Source organism: Oncorhynchus gorbuscha, linkage group LG06 (genome assembly GCF_021184085.1).
Source record: "Oncorhynchus gorbuscha isolate QuinsamMale2020 ecotype Even-year linkage group LG06, OgorEven_v1.0, whole genome shotgun sequence".
NCBI lineage: Eukaryota > Metazoa > Chordata > Actinopteri > Salmoniformes > Salmonidae > Oncorhynchus > Oncorhynchus gorbuscha.
The window spans coordinates 96799051-96823401 of record NC_060178.1 but is presented as its reverse complement, the minus strand read 5'-3'; the positions used below and the strand labels follow the sequence as shown (position 1 = coordinate 96823401).

The window sequence follows — 24351 nt, the reverse complement described above, 5'->3', positions numbered from 1 at the left end:
TGAGTATGGAGTGAGAGAGGGTATTTATGAGTATGGAGTGAGAGAGGGTATTTATGAGTATGGAGTGAGAGAGGGTATTTATGAGTATGGAGTGAGAGAGTGTATTTATGAGTATGGAGTGAGAGAGGGTATTTATGAGTATGGAGTGAGAGAGGGTATTTATGAGTATGGAGTGAGAGAGGGTATTTATGAGTATGGAGTGAGAGAGGGTATTTATGAGTATGGAGTGAGAGAGGGTATTTATGAGTATGGAGTGAGAGAGGGTATTTATGAGTATGGAGTGAGAGAGGGTATTTATGAGTATGGAGTGAGAGAGTGTATTTATGAGTATGGAGTGAGAGAGGGTATTTATGAGTATGGAGTGAGAGAGTGTATTTATGAGTATGGAGTGAGAGAGGGTATTTATGAGTGTGGAGTGAGAGAGGGTATTTATGAGTGTGGAGTAGAGAGTTTTATGAGTATGGAGTGAGAGAGTGTATTTATGAGTATGGAGTGAGAGAGGGTATTTATGAGTATGGAGTGAGAGAGGGTATTTATGAGTATGGAGTGAGAGAGGGTATTTATGAGTATGGAGTGAGAGAGGGTATTTATGAGTATGGAGTGAGAGAGGGTATTTATGAGTATGGAGTGAGAGAGGGTATTTATGAGTATGGAGTGAGAGAGGGTATTTATGAGTGTGGAGTGAGAGAGTGTATTTATGAGTATGGAGTGAGAGAGGGTATTTATGAGTATGGAGTGAGAGAGGGTATTTATGAGTGTGGAGTGAGAGAGTGTATTTATGAGTATGGAGTGAGAGAGGGTATTTATGAGTATGGAGTGAGAGAGGGTATTTATGAGTGTGGAGTGAGAGAGTGTATTTATGAGTATGGAGTGAGAGAGGGTATTTATGAGTATGGAGTGAGAGAGGGTATTTATGAGTATGGAGTGAGAGAGGGTATTTATGAGTATGGAGTGAGAGAGTGTATTTATGAGTATGGAGTGAGAGAGGGTATTTATGAGTATGGAGTGAGAGAGGGTATTTATGAGTATGGAGTGAGAGAGGGTATTTATGAGTATGGAGTGAGAGAGTGTATTTATGAGTATGGAGTGAGAGAGGGTATTTATGAGTATGGAGTGAGAGAGGGTATTTATGAGTATGGAGTGAGAGAGGATATTTATGAGTATGGAGTGAGAGAGAGTATTTATGAGTATGGAGTGAGAGAGGGTATTTATGAGTATGGAGTGAGAGAGGGTATTTATGAGAAAGTTATGAGTGAGAAGGGAAAAGAGCGAGACCTCCCAACATCCACAAGTGGTGCACTCAGAACAGCTCTCTCAAAACAAGGTTCTTCTTAGAACTTGGTGAAAAAAATGTTTTGCATTCGGCATAAGTTCCTCCACATTTTCCTCCCTCTGTCCCTGTAAGCCTGTTAAACAATCAGACATCCGTCTATGCTGAATGGCCTTGGTTGGTTTGGTTGGGAGAGCCTCTCTCAGTCTATCCCCTCTCTCTCTGTCTTTCTCTGGACACACTGTCCCTGTAAGCCTGTTAAACAATCAGACATCCGTCTATGCTGAATGGCCTTGGTTGGTTTGGTTGGGAGAGCCTCTCTCGGTCTATCTCCTCTCTCTCTGTCTTTCTCTGGACACTGTCACTGAAAGGCCTGAAAACCAACTTCATTTTTTTCCACAAATATTTATATTTTAGGTTGAGTTCATTCCTAAATCCCAATGTTTAAGTAAACATTTGAAACTTTCATGAGAAATAAATGTGTAAAAGAGGGAGGGGATTAATCATATCATGAGCGTGTTGCTGATAAATCACGGAGAGAGCTGTAATTCAACTACTAATAATAATGTTAATAATTTATAACAAGACTACATGTAATACACTTAAACTTGGATGCAGGAGAGAAACACACACAATGGAAAGTTAACGTATTATTGCCATTTTCTATCTCTACTGTGACTCGGTTATGAAACATGACACAGTAAAATGGGATATGAAGGTTATGAGGAACAATACCACCGCTGCGGCGGTTTTTGCATTGTTGATTATTTGGACGAATCACGATTTCAATTGAGTGCACATGCACCTAGTATGTCATTATTTCACTTGGTCCCCATGGCCCCTCAATTTTAGGGCTCCCAAGTGATGCAACGGTCTAAGGCACTACATCTCAGTGCTAGAGGCGTCCCTACAGACCGTGGTTCGATCCCGGGCAGTATCACAACCGGCTGTGATCTGGATTCCCATAGGGCGGCGCACAATTGGCCCAGCGTCGTCCGGGAAGGTTTGGCCGGGGTAAGCCATCATTGTAAAATAATAATTTGTCACGAATGACTTATCATCGAATAGATATGTGAAAAACACCTTGAGGATTGATTCTAAACAACGTTTGCCATGTTTCTGTCGATATAATGGACTTAATTTGGAAAAAAGTTTGGCGTTGTAATGACTGAATTTTTTTTTTCTTAGCCAAACGTGATGAACAAAACGGAGCGATTTCTCCTACACAAATAATATTTTTGGAAAAACTGAACATTTGCTATCTAACTGAGAGTCTCCTCATTGAAAACATCCGAAGTTCTTCAAAGGTAAATGATTTTATTTGAATGCTTTTCTTGTTTTTGTGAAAATGTTGCCTGCTGAATGCTAGGCTTAATGCTATGCTAGCTATCAATACTCTTACACAAATGTTTGTGTAGCTATGGTTGAAAAGCATATTTTGAAAATCTGAGATGACAGTGTTGTTAACAAAAGGCTAAGCTTGTGAGCCAATATATTTATTTCATTTCATTTGCGATTTTCATGAATAGTTAACGTTGCGTTATGGTAATGAGCTTGAGGCTATAATTACGTTCCCGGATATGGGATTGCTCGCCGCAACAGGTTGAATAAAGGATAAACGGTCATGCTGCTACCACTATGGTCATTCCCCCACCCCCTCAACAGTCTTTACTCTGCCTCCATCCCAATGGACAATTGTTTACTCATCAGTGCTACAGTTATGTATATAAGTTATGTATATAAACAAGCAAGAATTTGGAGTTTTGGTGAGGAGATCACCGGAACAATATCAGTCTTTCAGCACGCGAGGGAGAGGGCGCATGCTTGATAATTTTGATTTCCTATTGAACATACTACTTTCCGTATGAGATATTATAGTTTATTTGCATTTTAGAGAATTCTTTTCCTTTAATTTTTTTAGTGACAGGGACAGGGAAATTCAGATGAATGACGTGCCCAAAGTAAACTGCCTGTTCCTCATGCCCAGAAGCTAGGATATGCATATAATTGGTAGATTTGAATAGAAAACACGCTAACGTTTCCAAAACTGTTAAAATAATGTCTGTGAGTATAACAGAACTGATATGGCAGGCGAAAACTAAGAGAAATCCATCCAGGAAGTGGGATTTTTTTATGTTTGTAGTTTTCCATTGACTGCCTTTACTGTATCCAAAGACATGGGACTCAGATTTCACTTCCTATGGCTTCCACTAGATGTCAACAGTCTTTAGACATTGTTTCAGGATTGTATTCTTAAAAATTAGAGAGTAAGACCACATTGAATGAGTGGACCCTGCAGTGTCCCAGAGCTGTTTACTGCGCTCGACTGAGAGCGCGCCGTTCTTGTTTTTCTTTTATATTGACAAAGCTATTGTCCAGTTGAAATGTTATTGATTATTATGACTAAAAACAACCTGAGGATTGATTATAAACATCGTTTGACATTTTCTGTGAACTTTACTGATACTTTTGTGATTTTTCGTCTGCCTGTTGTGACCGCCTTAGAGCCATTACTGAACACAACATGCCAACAAAATGGAAGTTTTTGGATATAAAGAGGGACTTTATCAAACAAAACAAACATTTATTGGGTAACTGGGAGTCTTGTGAGTCCAACCATATGAAGATCATCAAAGATAAGTGATTCATTTTATCGCTAATTCTGACTTTTGTTACTCCTCTAATTGGCTGGTAAATGTTTGTAATGTTTTGTGTGCTGGGCGCTGTCCTCAGATAATCGCATGGCTTTCACTGTAAAGCCTTTTTGAAATCTGACACAACGGTTGGATTAACAAGAAGTTAATCTTTAAGCCGATGTATAACACTTGTATGTTTTATAAATTTTTATTATGTGTATTTCTGTTTTTGAATTTTGCGCTCTGCAATTTTACCGGATGTTGGCCAGGTGGGACCCCCTAGAGAGGTTAATGTGTTTATGGTTGAATCATCAGCATTCATGGACACACATGCTCTGTTTAATGCCAGTGGTAGGTCATTGGTAAAAATAGAAAAGAGTAGAGGGCCTAGAGAGCTGCCCTGCGGTACACCATACTTTACATGTTTGACATTACAGAAGATTCCATTAAAGAAAACCCTTTGAGTTCTATTAGATAGATTGCCATATCATGGATTCAGAGCTAAGGTTTAAAAGCCATAACACATATGTGTTTTCAACAACAGGTTATGGTCAAAAATATCAAAGGCTGCATTGAAATCTAACAGTACTGCTCCCACAATCATCTTATTATCAATTTATTTCAACCAATCTTCAGTAATTTGTGTCAGTGCAGTACATGTTGAGTGCCCTTCTCTATAAGCATGCGGACAGTCTGTTAACCTCTCTAGGGTATGTGGGACACTAGTGTCCCATCTGGCCAACATCCAGTGAGATTGCAGTGCTTCAAATTCAAATACAGAAATACTCATTCATAAAAATTCAGAAAACAAAACATATTTTGTTTAAAGATTAACTTCTTGTGAATCCAACCACGGTGGCAGATTTTTAAAATGCTTTACGGCGAAAGCATACCTTACGATTATTTGAGAACATAGCCCAGTTGACAAATTGTTACAAACAGTAACCAGCCAAGCAGAAGCGTTACAAAACTCAGAAATAGAGATACAATTAATCCCTTACCTTTGATGATCTTCATATGGTGGCACTCAGAGGACATTCATTTACTCAATAAATGTTCCTTTTGTTCGATAAAGTCTCTCTATATCTATTCTGCCCTTGAGTTGCGTTCCCATGCAAAACTAGACAGATAGCTAACAACTAAGTCTTCAATAAAACTCCCAAGGCGTGACTTTTCTTGAATGAATATATTGAAAACGTTTATGTTGTGAAACTGCAAAATACAGAAAAGAATATACTTTAGTGTTCAATTCACACCGACATACTGTAGCTGTACATTAAACATTTGAAGTTGCATAATACAAAGCACGTGCTAAGGTACCATGCATCTGGCATGATGCCAAACCCTATAGCTAATTGTTAACCATATGGTAATTGCTCCTTTCATTACTCTAATAATGTATAACCATCTATGTAGAATAACAAAGCATATTACACTAGAAACAGTAACAAAACTACAGTATTGTATATTTTACAATTCGTTTGCATGACGCATGAGCAAAGTAATACAGCTAACGACATACACAAAAGGCATTGCAATTTGTGAGTAAATGCAACCAACATTGATATGTAAGAAACTCTATCAATAACAAGATTATCATCATTAGCTAAATGCTTGAATCGAACTTACAAACAAATATTTTTCCAAGGCTGAAGCGTGACAAGAAATAACTACATTGAAAGACCTGCACCGTAGCGTTGCTTGTAGCTGCTTCTTTGCGTGCAAAACAAATTCTGAACTTCCCGTTTGCGTTGACTTTCTAAGTACCAGAAAGCGCCACTAGGTTGTTTTTAGCCTAAACGATCTATAATATTTCAACCGGACAATAACGTCGTCAATATAAAGGGTAAACAAGAAATGCACTCTCTCGGGATTGCGCTTGAACAAGCTCTGTGACAAGTCAGGGTCCACTCATTCAGACTGGTCTTACTCCCTCAATTATAAGACATGTTGACATCTAGTGGAAGGCATAGGAACTGCAAATTGAGTCCTACGTCAATGGATACTGTAATGGCATTGAATAGAAAACTACAAAACCCCAAAAATAAAAACTTCCTGAATGGATTTTTGCTGGCCAAATCAGTTCTGTTATACTCACAGACACTATTTGGAAACTTTAGAGTGTTTTTATCCAAATCTACCAGTTATATGCATATCATATCTTCTGGGTCCGAGTAGCAGGCTGTTTAATTTGGGCATGCTTTTCATTCAAAATTCTGAACGCTGCCCCTACCCTAGAGAGGTTAATTTGGTTACAGAGAAAAATACATTTTTAAAAACCTTTATTTAACTAGGATAGTTAGTTAAGAGTCAATTATTATTTACAATGACAGCCTACCCCGGCCAAACCTGGACGATGCTGGGCCAATTGTGCGCCGCCCTATGGACTCTCAATCACGGCCGTTTGTGATATTGCCTGGAATCGAACCAAAGTTTGTAATGACACCTCTTGCACTGAGATGCAGTGCCTTAGACCGCTGTGCCACTCGGGAACTCTGTATTTAGTCAAATACCATTTTCTCCAACAGTTTGCTAAGAGCTGGCAGCAAGCTTTTAGGTCTGTTGTTAGAACCAGCAAAGGCCACTTTCCCACTCTTGGGTAGCGGAATTACCTTGGCTTCCCTCCAGGCCTGAGGACAAAGACTTTCCTCTAGGTTCAGATGAAAGATATGACAGATAGGAGTAGCTATCGAGTCAGCTACCATCCTCGGTAGCTTTCCATCTAAATTGTCAATGCCAGGAGGTTTGTCATAATCCACCTCTCCCACAGTAACTTTACAAAATGTTAACTTGCATTAAGAAAGAAAAATATTGCATGAATATGATTGCTCACTGTTCAGTGTTGGCATTTCCTGCCTAAGTTTGCCCACTTTTCCAATTAATTAGTCATTCAAATAATTGTCAACATCAAATGGTTTTGTGATGAATAAGCCATCTGATTCAATGAAAGGTAGAGTTTATATTTTCTTTCTGCAAATCATTTCCATCATTCTTTATGTAATTGATCTTGGCTTCATAATACAGTGTCTTTTCTTTTTGTTGAGTTTAGTCACATTATTTCTCAATTTGCAGCCAGACTTATTAGCCACTCCTTTTCCCCCATCTCTTTCAACCATACAGTTTTCAATTCCTCATCAATCCATGGAGCCTTAACAGTTCTGACAGTCAGGTGCTTGTTTATAAATAATTAGAAGATGCAATTTCTTAAATACATCAGGTGCAGAGTCTGGATGCTCCTTCTTAATCACATCAGACCGACAAATATTTTGAACATCATCTACATAAGAGTCACAGCAAAATATTTTGTATGATCTCTCATACACTATTTTAGGCCCAGCTTTCAGAACTTTGGCTTTTCTGGATATAGCCACTATATTGTGATCACTGCATCCAATGGGTACACATACAGCTTTAGAACAAAGTTCTACAGTATTAGTGAAAGTGTGATAGATACATGTGGATGATCTTGTTCCTGTAGCATTACTAACCTGAACCAGATTGCAGGCACTAGTTACAGTGAGAAGCTTCCTCTTGAGAGGACAGCTTGATGAAAACCAGTCAATATTCAAGTCCCCAAGAAAGTAGACCTTTCTGTTTAGATCACATACAATATCAAGCATTTCACAGCTATTAGATACTGACTGTAAGCACATAGTGGCATATAGCAACACCCCAAAAGAAAAGGCTTTAGATGTGCCAAGTGAACCTGCAACCACAACACTTCAATAACACTCGACATAAGATCTTCTCTATGCATTACAGGAATATGGCTCTGAATATATACAGCAACATCTCCCCATAATCATTTATGTCTCTTTTATATATGTTATATTGCTACTGCTGTAGTATGGAATGAATTATCTAAGTGTGTTACAGAAATGGCTAATAGATAAATGTCATCTGATGTTAGCAAGTTAGTGATTTCATGAACCTTATTTCTAAGACTACATATATTAATATGGGTTATTTCAGCACTTTCCTGGGTAGCTTATTATAAATAGACATAATATGGTAAAGAGCAAACAACCTACCCAACCTCTAGTGGTCCTGGGCTAATCTCACACAGCAGACTTCACAGCAAGTTTCAGAGACAAATTGGACTGGTTCCACCATTGTGTCTTCTGTGAGAAGGGACTAGTCGTGGCTGGGATGGCCCCTCTATGGGCAGACAAAGGGTTAAGGAGTGAATGTGAAGAAAATGTTATTGTTGGCCCTGTGAGAGATTATGATAAACTGCCTGTTTAAAAATTCAGAGGGAGCTCCACTCAACAGGCCCACTCCTCCCATCATCCCCTTCTCTCTCCCTCTCCCTTTCTCCCTCACTAACTCTGATGCTCATTCACTTTTGAGTGAGTGAGGTGTGAATTATTTAACAATTCTCCGGCATAGAGAGGGGGTAGTAGCACCCTTATCACAGCCCTGAAATCCAGTCTAGGGGCAGTAGGTTGGTCCAGTATCCACCCTCCCCTCCTCGGGCCTGTGGGACTCATTAACAATGTGTGCAGTTGCGTTCCACAGCTTTGTGAACTTCAGGAGTGCCACAAGCTCCTTCAACTCATACCCTCATTCCTTCCTTAATCACTCTTGGCCAAAGGCCAATTTCCACTGGGCACAGCCGTACTTTCAATGTCTAGTTTTGATTTACATTTTGGTTAAGTTGTCAACTAACGTGAATTCAACGTGAAATCAACAAAACATTTCACCACGTCAATAAATGTAGGTTGCAAGTTATGTGATTCAATGCCATCACAATAGTTTTTTTGGTTGAAATTATATGGAAACATTGATTCAACCAGTTTCTTCCCAGTGGGTTATCACCAGGGGTGTAAAGTAATTAATTAAGTAAAAAATACTTTAAAAAACAACTTAAGTAGAATTCTGGGGGAATCTGTAGTACTAGTTATATTTTGGAAAATTTTACTTTTACTTCACTAGATTCCCAAATAAAATGTACTATTTTTCTCCATACATTTTCCCTTACACCTAAAAGTACTTGTTACATTTTGAATGGTTAGCAGAACAGGAAAATTGTCTAATTCACACACTTATCAAGAGAACATCCCTGGTCATGTCACGACTTCTGCCAAAGTCGGTTTCTCTCTTTGTTTGGGCGGTTTTCGCCGGTCGACGTCACCGGTCTTCTAGCCATCGCAGATCCATTTTTCATGTTCCATTTGTTTTGTCTGATTGTCACACTCACCTGGTTTCAATTCCCTAATTACATGTTGTATACGTTCCCTCTGTTTCCCCCATGTCCTTGTAGGGAATTGTTCAGTGTAAGTGTGCCTTTTGTGACTGGTGCGAGATGGGTTTTGTGCCCATGTGTTTTTTGTGATTTCTGTAAGCCGGGTGTTATGTGCTTAAACGGCTCCGGCCATTTACCAAGTTCTGCTCTACTGCATTTGACTTCCATGCCACCAGTTACCCACCCATTGACAGGTCATCCCTACTGCCTCTGATCTGGCAGACTCACTAAACACATGCTTCATTTGTAAATGATGTCTGAGTGTTGGAGTATGCCCCTGGCTATTCGTACATTTAAAAAACAAGACAATAGTGCCGCCTGGTTTGCTTTATAAGGAATTTCAAAAGATGTAAACTTTTACTTTTGATACTTAAGTATATTTTAGCAATCACTGTCACGGTTTTCCTCCTCTTCCTCCTCCGAGGAGTAAGGATCGGACCAAAGTGCAGCGTGAATACATCCTTTTAATGATAGATGGAAAAACACAAAGTACACTAAACGAACAAACAAAATAACAAGACGACCGTGACCGCTATCAAAACTGCGTGCAAACATACAACATCACATAAACAATAACCCACCAACCACAATACAAAACAGGCTACCTAAATATGGTTCCCAATCAGAGACAACAACAAACACCTGCCGCTGATTGAGAACCATATCAGGCAGAAACACATAGAAACAGACTAACTAGACATGCAACATAGAGCGCCCACTCATATCACACCCTGACCAAACAAAACATAGAAACTAACAACGCAAATAATGGTCAGAGTGTGACAATTACATCTACTTTTGAAACTTAAGTATATTTAAAATCAAATACTTTTAGACTTTTACTCAAGTAGTATTTTACTGGGTGACGGGTTTTTTTACTTGAGTCATTTTCTATTAAGGTATCTTTACTTTTTGTCAAGTATAACAATTGGGTACTTTTTCCACCGCTGGTTATCACTGAAGATGTAAACACACTGGCTCAAATAAAACAACATCTGTTTTCATCCTCTCTCTCTCTAGGAAATACTGAGGATGTTCAACCATCCAATAAGTTAAGACCGTTATTCAGAGGAGCTAGCCAACAACACAGCTAACACAATCACTTCAAACTGAAGCTGGAATGACTGCAAACTAGCAACCCTTCGTTTTGTTGTACCTTTATTCAATTGACATTTCTTTGTATATTTTGTGGAATAGATACTGGAAGGATTGAGTTTTAACCAGTCAGCACCTCGGCAGTTCAAAGATATCTGAGGTGCATTTTAGCATTCCTCCTCTCACGCATAATCTCACCCCCTGGCTACCTGGCTGCTCTTCAAAGTAAAATGCACCTTTGATCCATCCCCAAGGGCAAACAAACAAACAAACAAACAAACAAACAAACAAACAAACAAACAAACAAACACACACACACACACACACACACACACACACACACACACACACACACACACACACACACACACACACACACACACACACACACACACACACACACACACACACACACACACACACACACACACACACACACACACACACCCTACCTTCTGGGGTATGAAAGACATGACTAATTCCCCTGGGCACAGCATCATACAGAGGGCACTTGGCTTTCCAGCTGGTTCTTATGAGCTTGATCAGCCAGTCAGTCCCAAATGGCTCCCTATTTAGTGCACATATTTTGACCACAGTCCATAAAACTCTGGTCAAAAGTAGTGCAATATCGAATAAATTGCCATTTGGGACACTCACACAGTCAGTCAGTCCCACACACTTTAATGCTATCTCCTCTAACTCAATACCATGCCGCTGGCACAAGTACACACACACTTACACACTCCACACAGAGCTAAATGCAGTGAGCAGTAAAGCAGGAACTCCCAATATATTTCAATGCTGTGGTTAGTCCTAATTTATTGTGTGGTAGTACACAGAGCCAAACATTCATTTGATGTGATTAATCATAATTTACTGTATGGTAATACACAGAGCCAAACAGTAAAATCCTGTGGTTAATGTAGCACAGAATCGTCTAAAATGTAATTGTATGCTGTAGCGTTAATATTTCCTTTCACTGGAACAAACAGACCTAGCCCAAACCATGAAAAACAGCTCCAGACCATTATTCCTCCTCCACCAAACTTTACAGTTGACAATATGCATTCAGGCAGGTACTGTTGTCCTGGCATCTGCCAAATACAGATTTGTCTGTCGGACTGCTCATTGGTGAAGTGTGATTCATCACTCCAGTGAAGTTTCCACTGTTCTAGAGTCCAATGGTGGTGAGCTTTACACCACTCTAGCCGACGCTTGGCATTTCACATTGTGATCTTAGGCTTGTGCGGCTGCTCGTCCATGGAAACCCATTTCATGAAGCTCCCGATGAACAGTTCTGGTGCTGACGTTGCTTCCAGTGGCAGTTTGAGACTTGGTAGTGAGTGTTGCAACCGAGGACTGACGTACTTTACTCACTACGTGCTTCAGCACTCAGCGGTTGTTGCTCCTCCAGGTTTCCACTTCACAATAACAGCACTTACAATTGACCGGGGCAGCTCTAGCAGGCAGAAATTTGACAAACTGACTTGGCCATTCTACTGCTAATGTTTGAATATGGAGATTGCACGGCTGTGTGCTTGATTTTATACAGCTGTTAGCAACGGGTGTATAATCCACTATTTTGAAGGGGTGTCCACATACCTTTGTATATATAGTGTATCCTATGAATCACATTGGCTATGCATTGCCTATCTGCAAGGAATTTAAAACATTGTATCAACTATTAGCTTAGTCAGCCCAAGCTCATGGTAGAAAACTAACCATTGTATGAAATATTCTGGGTCCTCAGAGTTTCCTGTGCCAGTGAGCTCCGGACAGCCAGAGCTGTAGGCTATTTGCGCAAGGGATAAGAAGTAATCATGTAGGCCTATTTAATCATGTTTCCACCCGGCCAGAGTATGACATTTTTATCCCCTTTCATGCTGAGTGGTTATTGAAAGGGAGAGAGCTGGAAAGATTGAGCAAATAGGCTACATTGAGGAACAATTGTCATTCTCAATGGTCGGAAAAACAGACTTTGTTTACTTACTGTTTGAGGCAAAGAAGAAATTACTTTGAGAAGATCCACAGTGATGGTAGCCTAGGACTAGTTCTATGCGTAATCAAGTGTGTGTCCTCACTCAAGACTGACATGTGCGGTCCAAACAAAAGACAATAAATACATTTAAAACTCATAAATGGAATTAAATAAACCAACATTTGTAAGCCTAGGTTGTGTGCTCTGCAAATAATGTGTCCACACCTACAATGACAATGGTAAGACTTTAATAATAATATATAATATATTGAAGCATTAACACAAATTACCATAACTAAAACGTAGATTATAAATAATGGGAATTAAGGGTAAATGTACTACTGGTGAAACTGGTGTGCCATCCCCTTTGCCTCCACAATGGATTAGTCCACTCAGACTGGGGTGAATCACACAGGTGTCTCTTGTGCCATAATTGCTTTGCCATTGCTCGACTAAAAGAATCTCGACCAAGAATTCGACCAGTCGACTAAATGGGTTCAGCCCTAGTTTGGAACAAAAGCTGTCACGGGATAATTTAAATACCCTAGCATGACTTATCCGGCAAGCATTCTGCATCAAAACTCAGAAGAACAGAAAGGGTCTCCTCAGTCTCAAGCTCACCACTAGGTCTGCATTGCACCAAATGGCATGTATCACAGACACCGGGGATCCTCAGCTTCAGTAGATCCATCTCAACACCACCTCAGTTATCACTCCTTTCAGCTGCATTCCAAAGAGCAAAGCAGGATACAGCTTTTGTCCCGAGTCGTGAAACGTGTAGCCCTCTCTCCCTCTGGGCAGCAGACACACAAAAAATCTAGACTTTGACCATATTGACAGAACCCAGCCTAACACCACAAACGGATAAGCCAAAAGGCATGGATCCACTTTCTCCATGAATTGTACTGCCTCTGGGCCAGAGTCATCTCGGGCATTTTCCTGATCATCAGGGTAAGGCCTGGAAGCCTTCACCTCACCTGTCAGCGCAGGTTCTTACTCTTCACTTCTGTCAGGAGAGTGATCTTTTCCAGTTCACCATCCATCACCTGCTCACGGTTTTTAGGAGCGTAACAAGCAATTATCTGTCCTGTACTTGACTCATAAGAGAAATTACTTGGTTTGTATTTCACAGTTTGAACCTCACACTCTTCTTTGTGTCGCGCCATCTTTTCTTCCATTCTATGGGGCGTCATCTTAACATGTGCTGACAATACAACACAACAGATGAACCGGAATGACATTTACTCTCACGGGTGGCCAAAATGAAATAGCTGAAAGCCACGCCCTTACTAAGTCATGCCTCCGGTCTTCTGCTCTAACCCGGTGGATCACAGCTCAATAACCCAACTGGCTGTGTTCAAATAACCCAACGTTTGGTCTGTCCACTATTTACCCAGCACTGGGTTGAATTTAATCCGGCCTTTTTTTTGAGTGCAAGCCAGCTAAAGCAAAAGCTTAAAGTTTTGAAAAGTATTTGAACCCATGCCTGGAATATACTGCATCATAAGAAAGCAGACATTATCTTTGTGTTTTACAGTGGAAATATAGGGTTAATAGGAGAGTATACATTCCATCACAGCAAAAGGTCTGTTCCATCCATCGGCCTTAGTTGGATTTCTCCATGCATGATTCAAGTCATAGGCGATGTCCAAATACCCATACTGGCGTTCTACATGTTTGGAATTTAGGGTATGCAAAAATAGAACATTTTATAATACGTGAAATTTTGGAAATTGAGTTTACTTTAAATGCCTGAATGTAATACTTATTTCGGCTTTCATTTATAGAATTCCCTGCACACTTTTGAGGAGGAGAATGGTCTTTTCACACCCACTGCGTCTGACAACAGCTGATATTTAGAATAAGGGACGCACTCTACAAAAACAAATGAATAGTGGGGAACAGTATGGATTATGTTGATTATGTTGATATTTGCTGCTTACTGCACACGTTTTTACTAAACAGGACATTCTAAATAGTATGTAGTACGATTAGTACACAGTATGTAGTTTTAGTAAGCGGTAGGCAAGCCACATTTCAGACACAGCCATAGTGTTTTCACAATAATGATAAACGCAGTACCATAATACTTAGCATTGTAACTATACAGTATTGTCAAAAACATATTCAAACCAGTCAATTTAAAAGGGGAAATAAGTAAAAGTGTCAACTCAAGGTAATGCAAAGACATTTGTTTACATGCCAAGTAGGGCTGGGACGTTACCAGTATCGCAATATTTTTTCCATGGCAAAAATGAAAATACGAAGCAGACCAAACTATTTGATCCTTTAAAACATGCTATGTAACAAATGGTGTGCTATAGCTTGGAAAATACATACATTTGTCTCTGGATGACAACATGATCCTGTTCTTGGTGTGGCCATGGCTAGAGACATGTTCTTGGTGTGGCCATGGCTAGAGACATGTTCTTGGTGTGGCCATAGCTAGAGACATGTTCTTGGTGTGGCCATAGCTAGAGACATGTTCTTGGTGTGGCCATAGCTAGAGACATGTTCTTGGTGTGGCCATAGCTAGAGACATGTTCTTGGTGTGGCCATGGCTAGAGACATGTTCTTGGTGTGGCCATAGCTAGAGACATGTTCTTGGTGTGGCCATAGCTAGAGACATGTTCTTGGTGTGGCCATGGCTAGAGACATGTTCTTGGTGTGGCCATAGCTAGAGACATGTTCTTGGTGTGGCCATAGCTAGAGACATGTTCTTGGTGTGGCCATAGCTAGAGACATGTTCTTGGTGTGGCCATAGCTAGAGACATGTTCTTGGTGTGGCCATAGCTAGAGACATGTTCTTGGTGTGGCCATAGCTAGAGACATGTTCTTGGTGTGGCCATAGCTAGAGACATGTTCTTGGTGTGGCCATAGCTAGAGGCATGTTCTTGGTGTGGCCATAGCTAGAGACATGTTCTTGGTGTGGCCATAGCTAGAGACATGTTCTTGGTGTGGCCATAGCTAGAGACATGTTCTTGGTGTGGCCATAGCTAGAGACATGTTCTTGGTGTGGCCATAGCTAGAGACATGTTCTTGGTGTGGCCATGGCTAGAGACATGTTCTTGGTGTGGCCATAGCTAGAGACATGTTCTTGGTGTGGCCATAGCTAGAGGCATGTTCTTGGTGTGGCCATAGCTAGAGGTATGTTCTTGGTGTGGCCATAGCTAGAGACATGTTCTTGGTGTGGCCATAGCTAGAGGCATGTTCTTGGTGTGGCCATAGCTAGAGACATGTTATTGGTGTGGCCATAGCTAGAGGCATGTTCTTGGTGTGGCCATAGCTAGAGACATGTTCTTGGTGTGGCCATAGCTAGAGGCATGTTCTTGGTGTGGCCATAGCTAGAGGCATGTTCTTGGTGTGGCCATAGCTAGAGACATGTTATTGGTGTGGCCATAACTAGAGGCATGTTCATGGTGTGGCCATGGCTAGAGACATGTTCTTGGTGTGGCCATAGCTCGAGGCATGTTCTTGGTGTGGTCATAGCTAGAGGCATGTTCTTGGTGTGGCCATAGCTAGAGGCATGTTCTTGGTGTGGTCATATCTAGAGGCATGTTCTTGGTGTGGCCATAGCTAGAGGCATGTTCTTGGTGTGGCCATAGCTAGAGGCATGTTCTTGGTGTGGCCATAGCTAGAGGTATGTTCTTGGTGTGGCCATAGCTAGAGGCATGTTCTTGGTGTGGCCATAGCTAGAGGCATGTTCTTGGTGTGGCCATGGCTAGAGACATGTTCTTGGTGTGGCCATAGCTAGAGACATGTTTTTGGTGTGGCCATGGCTGGTTACTGACCTGGTATAGACACCGTTCTTACGGCAGAAGGAGTTCTTGACGGACAGCCGTCGGTTGTTGAGTTCCAGGGCCGGGAAGCGTCCCTCGTCCAGGCTGACCATATCTCCATGGGTCAGGGCATTACAGTTGGAGTTGTTCCCTGATGAACACACATAGGGAGACACTGTGACTACAGGCCAGAGGGACGGACGGACAGGCAGTTGGAGGTTAGAGGTGCTGTATGTCATGTAGCCCACTCTAGTACTTTTACTACTGTATGGCTGTGCCCCAAATGGCTCGATATTCCCTATATAGGCCCTTGTCAAAAGAAGTGCACCACATAGGGAATAGGGTGCCATTTTGCACGTACACTATGAGTTGTATAGAAACACTAGAGGATGAATCATGGATGTATGTTATTCATAATATTCTGTTATGTACTCTACCTCTACTAATGTTACAACTGAGTTCTATAGAAACTAGAGGAGTGACTGGAACGATTCCATAATGATGTCATCTCCAATATATTAGGTGATTGAAGCCAGGCATCTAAACACTGATGATAAATTCCACAATATTCAACCAAAACACAGCCTTTAAACCTAAACTAAAACCCACGTTTTAGTCTCGGTCAATAGCCTTATCAGCTGATGTTGATGTAAAGATGCTGATTTAAAACTGATTTGTGTTGTTTCTTCTCTGACCTACCTTCTGATCTACCCCTTCTTTAGCGAGAGCTTTGATCAGCAGACTCTATTGGGCCTGGGTCTACATTATGATAATATATTCCCTGCCTATGAGTGAAGTAGGAATCTACGAGAACCCAAAGGTCCAAACATCAACTACCCCCCTGATATACCAGACCCCTCCAAAGACATCTGGGAGCAAAGCTGTCATTCTGCAAATAGTCACTCTATTTGCAGTCACACTAACAAGCTGATCTGTTAATTAGGACTGGTCCAGTATTCCATGAGGGGGTTACAGGGGGTCTGTGAGAGTATCTTTGTGTGAGAGAGCAGAGAATAAAGGGAAGCGATAGAGAAGGGAAGAAAGGACCTCTTGTGTTTCGTCTGTCAGTCAGAAACATGGGCAGTGACCCGCTGGATGCCCTACCCTGGCAGGAGTGCCCGTGAACCAGACTGGCACTGACAGTGCCACACAGCAGAGATACGTGTTGAGCCAGAGGAAATACCTGCTAATTTCAGAGAGGAGCAGAATAGATACTATAGGCCTTCTACTATACTCGTCCTCTACTATACTGCTCCTCTCTCCCTCTACTATACTGCTCCTCTACTATACTCCTCCTCTACTATACTCCTCCTCTACTATACTCCTCCTCTACTATACTCCTCCTCTACTATACTGCCCCTCTACTATACTCCTCCTCCTCTACTATACTCCCCCTCTACTATACTCCTCCTCTACTATACTCCTCCTCTACTATACTCCTCCTCATCTACTATACTCCCCCTCTGATGATATTCTGCTCCTCTACTATACTCCTCCTCTACTATACTCCTCCTCTACTATACTGCCCCTCTACTATACTCCTCCTCCTCTACTATACTCCCCCTCTACTATACTCCTCCTCTACTATACTCCTCCTCATCTACTATACTCACCCTCTACTATACTCCTCCTCTACTATACTCCTCCTCTACTATACTCCCCCTCTGATATTCTGCTCTTCTACTATACTCCTCCTCTACTATACTCCTCCTCTACTATACTCCTCCTCTACTATACTGCCCCTCTACTATACTCCTCCTCTACTATACTCCCCCTCTACTATACTCCTCCTCTACTATACTCCTCCTCTACTATACTCCTCCTCTACTATACTCCTCCTCATCTACTATACTCACCCTCTGATATTCTGCTCATCTACTATACTCCTCCTCTACTATACTCCTCCTCTACTATACTCCTCCTCTACTATACTCCCCCTCTACTATACTCCCCCTCTACTATACTCCCCCTCTACTATACTCCTCCTCTACTATACTCCTCCTCTACTATACTCCCCCTCTACTATACTCCCCTCTACTATACTCCTCCTCTACTATAATCCTCCCTACTATACTCCCCTCTACTATACTCCTCCTCTACTATACTCCCCTCTACTATACTCCTCCTCTACTATACTCCCCTCTACTATACTCCTCCTCTACTATACTCCCCCTCTAATATACTCCTCCTCTATAGATCTCTCTCCTTTCCCCTCTTTCCTCTCCCTCTCTCTATCACTCACTCTCCCTCCCTCCCTCTCTCCATACTACCCAAAACCAAACCATAACCATAACAAATAGCTTGTTGCCTAGTAATATCAGGTCAATGACATCTTCGTCTCTGCCTCTCACCTGAGTCAGATTTCTTGGCGTACTTCTTGCTCTGACCTCTGATGATGAGGATGAAGACCAGAAGGAGGATGAAGATAAGACCTACCAGGGCCACCACCACCAAGAACCACCACTCTTCGTAGAATGGCGCCACCTTTTTGGCTGGAGGAGAAGAACACATATAACAACTGGACTAAACACAAGGACAGGGAGCACTGATGCAAAGGTAGCATCTGAAAATGACTGTGGTACATTTCTGTTATACTGATTAGTCTTATATTCTATATAATGAAGTAATATTGTCATTGATTAACATGAAAACCTCAAGCTCAATGGCTTGTGTGTCCCCCAAATGACACCCCTATGAGCGCTGGCAAGAAGTAGTGTACTAGGGAATAGGGTGACATCTGGGACATACTGTAGATATATGAAATAACTCACCAGATATGGAGGCTGAGGGTGGACTAGGAGACCCGTATCCATATTCGTTCACGCCAATAACCCGGAAGTCATAACTAACCCCTTGCTTCAGAATGTCCATGTTGAAGGCGTATGACGTCACTTCCTTTGGGATGTCCTTGATCAAGATATCCCACAAGCCCTCATCTGTTGACAGAGTAGAAGAAGTAGAATGTATTTCAATGAGTAGTAATCAAACATGACAAAACATAGTGGTAAACCAGACTCATTGATATAAAAGCTTAATTAAAAGCCTATAGTATGAAAACAATCTGACAATGTCCAATGTAACTAATACCACATACACATTATGCAAGTTATATATTTTACAGCTTCCATATGGGGCTCTCTGGTCTTTGAGAGGTACAAAAACGGATCTAAAACATGGCTCGGTATGATTCACAAGAGGGTCTATTGTGCGATGTTTCATGTTTCCTTTTGCAATGGCAGCCAGAATCCATAAGGGCTAAGTGCTAATAACCATAAATATTATTTGGAGTTTGACAGCGTTCATGGAATGCTCAAGAACATCAGCCAACACCAGAGTTTATGTAACGTTTATGTCAGTAGTGAAGAAGTGAAGATATGAAGGATCAATTGTATGTGTATTAACGCCAGCAGTTTTTCCTGACTATGACAGACTGTGCACTAGTAACAAGACGAGCTGACTAGTCCTACTGATGTGGTTAGGGGCAGGGTCACTTGGACAGTGGCAGGATATTAGGATAAGAAAGAGGGTCACGGGGTTGGGGTTGGGGTTTAGGGGTATGTGTTTGTGGCATCCTAATCATCCTCTAAGGCCCCAAAACTAATCTCTGGACCTTCATTTGTCCCATTGTTCCCCTCTGGTCAGGGACTGATTTAGACTTGGGACACAAGAAGTGTGAAATTAAATATCAGGTAGAACAGAAAACCATAAGGTTGAATAGCCCTGCTCTGGGGAAATCAATGTAATCCATACGAAGCTAAGCCTCTGCTGCCTAATTGGGTTTCCCACCATGTCAGTCAGACCCATACTCTCAACATCTGGGGCTTAAGTGCCCCCAACTGATAGTGAAATCCATTCCTCCCTCTGTGCCTCCCTCCCGACATCCATCATCCATGTATTCCCACTGCACGGCTGTCCCTGTGCACCAATGACGTGGACGTCTATTAAGGCAGCCCCCTATGATTTAGAGGGTTTAGGTTAAATGCGGCAGACACATTTCAGTTGAATGCATTCAGTTGTGCAACTGACTAGGTATCCCCGTTCCCCCCTTTCCCAATCACAGATGAAACGTGATACTACGTCTCAAGCTCTGCTGCACCTCAATCAATACTCCATTAAAAGAATAGAGAATGAGCATCACCATCTGTGGAAACACATTGACACTCTAATCTTAGACAGATTATTCCTGTCCAAGCAAGTATCAGGCCGGGCTAAGAGGTTGCATAATCGGAAAGAATGTGAAACGTGAATCAATCTGGAAGTGTCCCGTATGTGAACCAGGACAGGGTTCACTGCTGAGGCTCTTAGTTCCACTAGAAGCTAAAAAGAATAGGTCAAGAAGTGGTGTCCAGTATGTCATGTGTTGGGTGTATATACCTGAAGGTCTGGCCTCGATGACGTAGTGTGTGATAGGCGAACTCCCGGGGTCACCGTTGGACCAGTGGATGGTAAGAGCTGAGCTGTACCGGGAGATGAAAGGCTCTCCAGGGGGGCCCGGGGCTCCTGCGTGGGTTCAACGGTTAGAGAAAGGTTAAAGGGTCAGGCAGCCTCAATATACTTTCAAAAACATTATGGCACATTTAGGGCCTAATCTTAAATTGAGACCAGCACACTCTGACATTTGTTAATCATGCATTGATGTAATTGAAGATTTGCACAGAATGTTGAGCTAAGTGGGGCGGCAGGTAACCTTGTGGTTAGAGGGTTGGGCCAGTAGCCGAAAGGTTGCTAGATCAAATCCCCGAGCTGACAAGGTAAAAATCTGCTGTTCTGCCCCTGAACAAGGAAGGTAACCCACTGTTCCTAGGACGTCATTGTAAATAAGAATTTGTTCTTAATTAACTGACTTGCCTAGTTAAATACATTTAACAAAAGGGGGCATTTTGCAAGTTAGAATCGGGGCCTCAGTGAACTATAAACACAGCCAAAGATAGACAAACCTTCCCCAGGCCCCATGGTGATGTTAGCCTCCACCTCAGGCCCGTATGTGAACGTCTTGGCCCGGATCCTGAAGTTGTAGGTCACCCCATCAGCCAGGTCCTTGATCTTCATCCAGAACGGGGCCCCTTTGACGTCCACCGTCACTATCTTACTGACGCCTGGGGGGGAGGGGGAGTGAAGACAGTCGGCACAGGCCACGGAAGATTCTAGACAAACACACCACATTTAAAATGGGGCTAATAACCAGAGAATGGATTGGAACAACATGAAACACACATAAACACACACACTGACATAGGCACAGTCCAACAGTTGTTGGGACATACATGGAAAATGAATGAAAAGGGTTAACATAGTAACATTATCAAATGATTCAGCCTGTTATTTGGTGTCAACAAACAAAATGAAGGCCACCACTCATTCAGTAATGAAAAAAATGTTGTTTTCAATGTAGTTAAGTTATTTGGATCGTTGATGTTTAGCCACAGACAGTGAGACTGAGCAAGTGTCCCAAATGACAATCTACTCTCTATATAGGGCAAAAATAGTGCACTACATAGGAAATGGGGTGTCATTTGGGATGCATATTCAGAAATATGCATTCATTGTGAATTGTCATATGTGAGATGTGGAACATGACGAGGTGGGTGTCTTACCGTCAACAGGGGTGCAGGGCTCGTAGACCAGCCTGTAGCCCTCTAGAATGCCGTTGGGGTAGGTGGGCTCACCCCAGGACACGTTGACCGACGTGGTAGTCAGCTCACTGAAGTGGATGAAGCTGGGAGCGCTGGGGGCTGGAGTTCAGAGGACACACAGGTCAGAGGTTAGGGGTCAAATGTTAAGGGTAACGGGCCATAGACAGTAGTGCTACATCTTGCATTGTGTACTTTGACAGCCTTTTTATGATGGCCTCAGAACACAGGACAATTTGAGTTGTGATTTCTATTTTGAAGATTGGAAAGACATTGCAAAAACAATTTAGGATATGTTGTTTGTTTTTAGTCATTTTCTATCCCCATGACAGCCATCATATCATCAGGCTCCAGTGCCTATAGGCTACAGTGCCATAGATGAGCTTGTGACACTAACACAGTACATCCAACACAGCTCTCATTTGTGTGATGAGCCTTCTGCTATCAGTCCTGTGAAAAACAGGCTTCATTGTGTGATGAGCCTCCTGCTACCAGTCCTGTGCATCTCTTCTCCTCAACACGCTTGTCACCTGCTTCCGTCTTTTCCACCAAAAATGCTAGAGCCCTGTGTATCTACCACCCACTTACACCCCTCCACTCTCTCTTGAGATATCAAACACAGAAAACTGCAAACATTTTCCTTTTTACGAGGGGATTGGATGAAACACACATTTCTACAGTGACTGTTCAGAAGGGAGGGAGGAAGACTATCTGGTGACTGTCTTCTGTTGCTATTTAGAACACTGAGCCAGAGACAAAGCATTTCCAAGAAACCACAGGAAGGAGCTTCGAGAAAAAAATAACTTTTAGCCTCTAAACATTTTCATACCATTTATACCAAATATGACTGTCCAGGGAACCAGCGGATGAGTCAAGAGACTGAAAGAGGAAATTGAAAGGTAACTGATGTTTATGCTGTGTGGTTTCTAACATTCCTGGCTTGGCATGCTGACAGCAACAATTAGGTGCATTGTATAAAAGCTCACAGATAGAAATCCCTGGATGGTTTGTGGGAGTTGGAGGAGGAATTTGAGTCAATAGAATTGCTTTCTTTTCATTTTAAGATAGACAGCTCCTGTGTGTGTGTGTATCTGTGTGTGTCCCACCCTTACCAGCCTGTTGTGTACGGCCCCTGGTTGGTGGGCTTCGGGGCCCGTCCCCTGCTGCGTTGAAGAGGGCCACACTGATCATGTAGGTGGTGTATCCAGTCAGGTTCTTCAGCTTGACCCCTCCCTCTGGCAGGAACAGGGTGCGCAGTCTCTCCGTCTCATTCTTGTGCTGGATCTCCCAGAAGTACACCTGGAGGGAGAAGAAGGAGGAGATATGGAGAACAGACACATCTTAAGCCACAGCAAAGATGGCCTTTAAATCACACTCGGATTAAAGAGAAGCAAACATGTGTAACTGCCATTACATTTGAATGACTTCGATTGGAATTATTTAAATGATGAGAATTCTATGGTAACTCCATCCTTGTGAAACCCTCCTCTTCACCTTGTATCCCTGGATGTCTCCGTTCTGAGAGTCCAATGGAGGAGGCTCCCACGTCACGTCCAGCTGGGTGGCCGTTGCTGATTGGATGGCCACGTTCTGAGGTGGGGCGGTGGGTACTGTGAAAAAATCAAGATGAAAAATCAAGCAACTGGTAGCTGTTTGGCTGAGAACAGGGAAAACCATCCTCATTGTACACTCCCAGGCTCTCACAGTCAAAGACATGGGGATTTAAGAAAAGTGAATGTATCCTGAAACCTGAATGAACTTAATGGTACCAATTCAATAGATGTTTGCCAAAAGCAGCTTGACAAGCAGAATAATGCCCCTGCCTTCAGGGAGGTCAGATAGTCTATAGTTGTACTGTTCAAGGAGGTCATATAGTCTATAGTTCTCCTGTTCAGGGAGGTCAGATAGTCTATAGTTCTCCTGTTCAGGGAGGTCAGATAGTCTATAGTTCTCCTGTTCAGGGAGGTCAGATGGTCTATAGTTCTCCTGTTCAGGGAGGTCAGATAGTCTATAGTTCTACTGTTCAGGGAGGTCAGATAGTCTATAGTTCTCCTGTTCAGGGAGGTCAGATAGTCTATAGTTCTACTGTTCAGGGAGGTCAGATAGTCTATAGTTCTACTGTTCAGGGAGGTCAGAGAGTCTATAGTTCTACTGTTCAGGGAGGTCAGATAGTCTATAGTTCTACTGTTCAGGGAGGTCAGATAGTCTATAGTTCTACTGTTCAGGGAGGTCAGATAGTCTATAGTTCTACTATTCAGGTCCTCCTTTGAGGTGATGATTGAAATGACAAGAAAAGCAGAGAGAAAGAGAGAGATAGATTGTGTGTGTGTGTGTGTGTGTAACCTCACTCCCTCACTCTGCAACTTACCTGCTTCTCCTACAAACACCTCCTGTGGTGTGCTGGTTGGTCCCTCCCCCACGGCGTTATACACACTCATCCTGATCTCATAGCGCTTGTGTTTGCTCAGGTCTGGGGAACAAAGAACAACACTGACATTAACCAAGAACCCTGCACAATATTTAATTTCACTTATATTTAACCAGAATGGACCCAGAGGTTAGAAAACTATTTTGTGGGGGCGACCAATACATGCCAGAAAATACATTTGTTGATTTTGTTCAAATAAATGTCTTATACAGCAGTTGGAGTCTATCCAAGGATGTAATTGAGTTGTTATTGCGTACTGGAAAGCAATACCCTGAAATATGTGACCGTCT

The 24351-nt window shown here is 42.1% G+C and overlaps 1 protein-coding gene across 1 annotated transcript in view; it reads right to left on the bottom strand.

Moving 5' to 3' along the window:
• The window catches only part of LOC124038595 (protein sidekick-2-like), a 709487-nt gene that overhangs the window by 34386 nt on the left and 650750 nt on the right, over nt 1-24351 (bottom strand). Inside the window, 9 exon segments of the mRNA XM_046354647.1 lie at nt 16016-16154; nt 18355-18495; nt 18775-18939; nt 20378-20503; nt 20941-21099; nt 21598-21735; nt 22746-22932; nt 23128-23243; nt 24002-24103. Coding sequence (XP_046210603.1) covers nt 16016-16154; nt 18355-18495; nt 18775-18939; nt 20378-20503; nt 20941-21099; nt 21598-21735; nt 22746-22932; nt 23128-23243; nt 24002-24103 — 1273 coding nt within the window.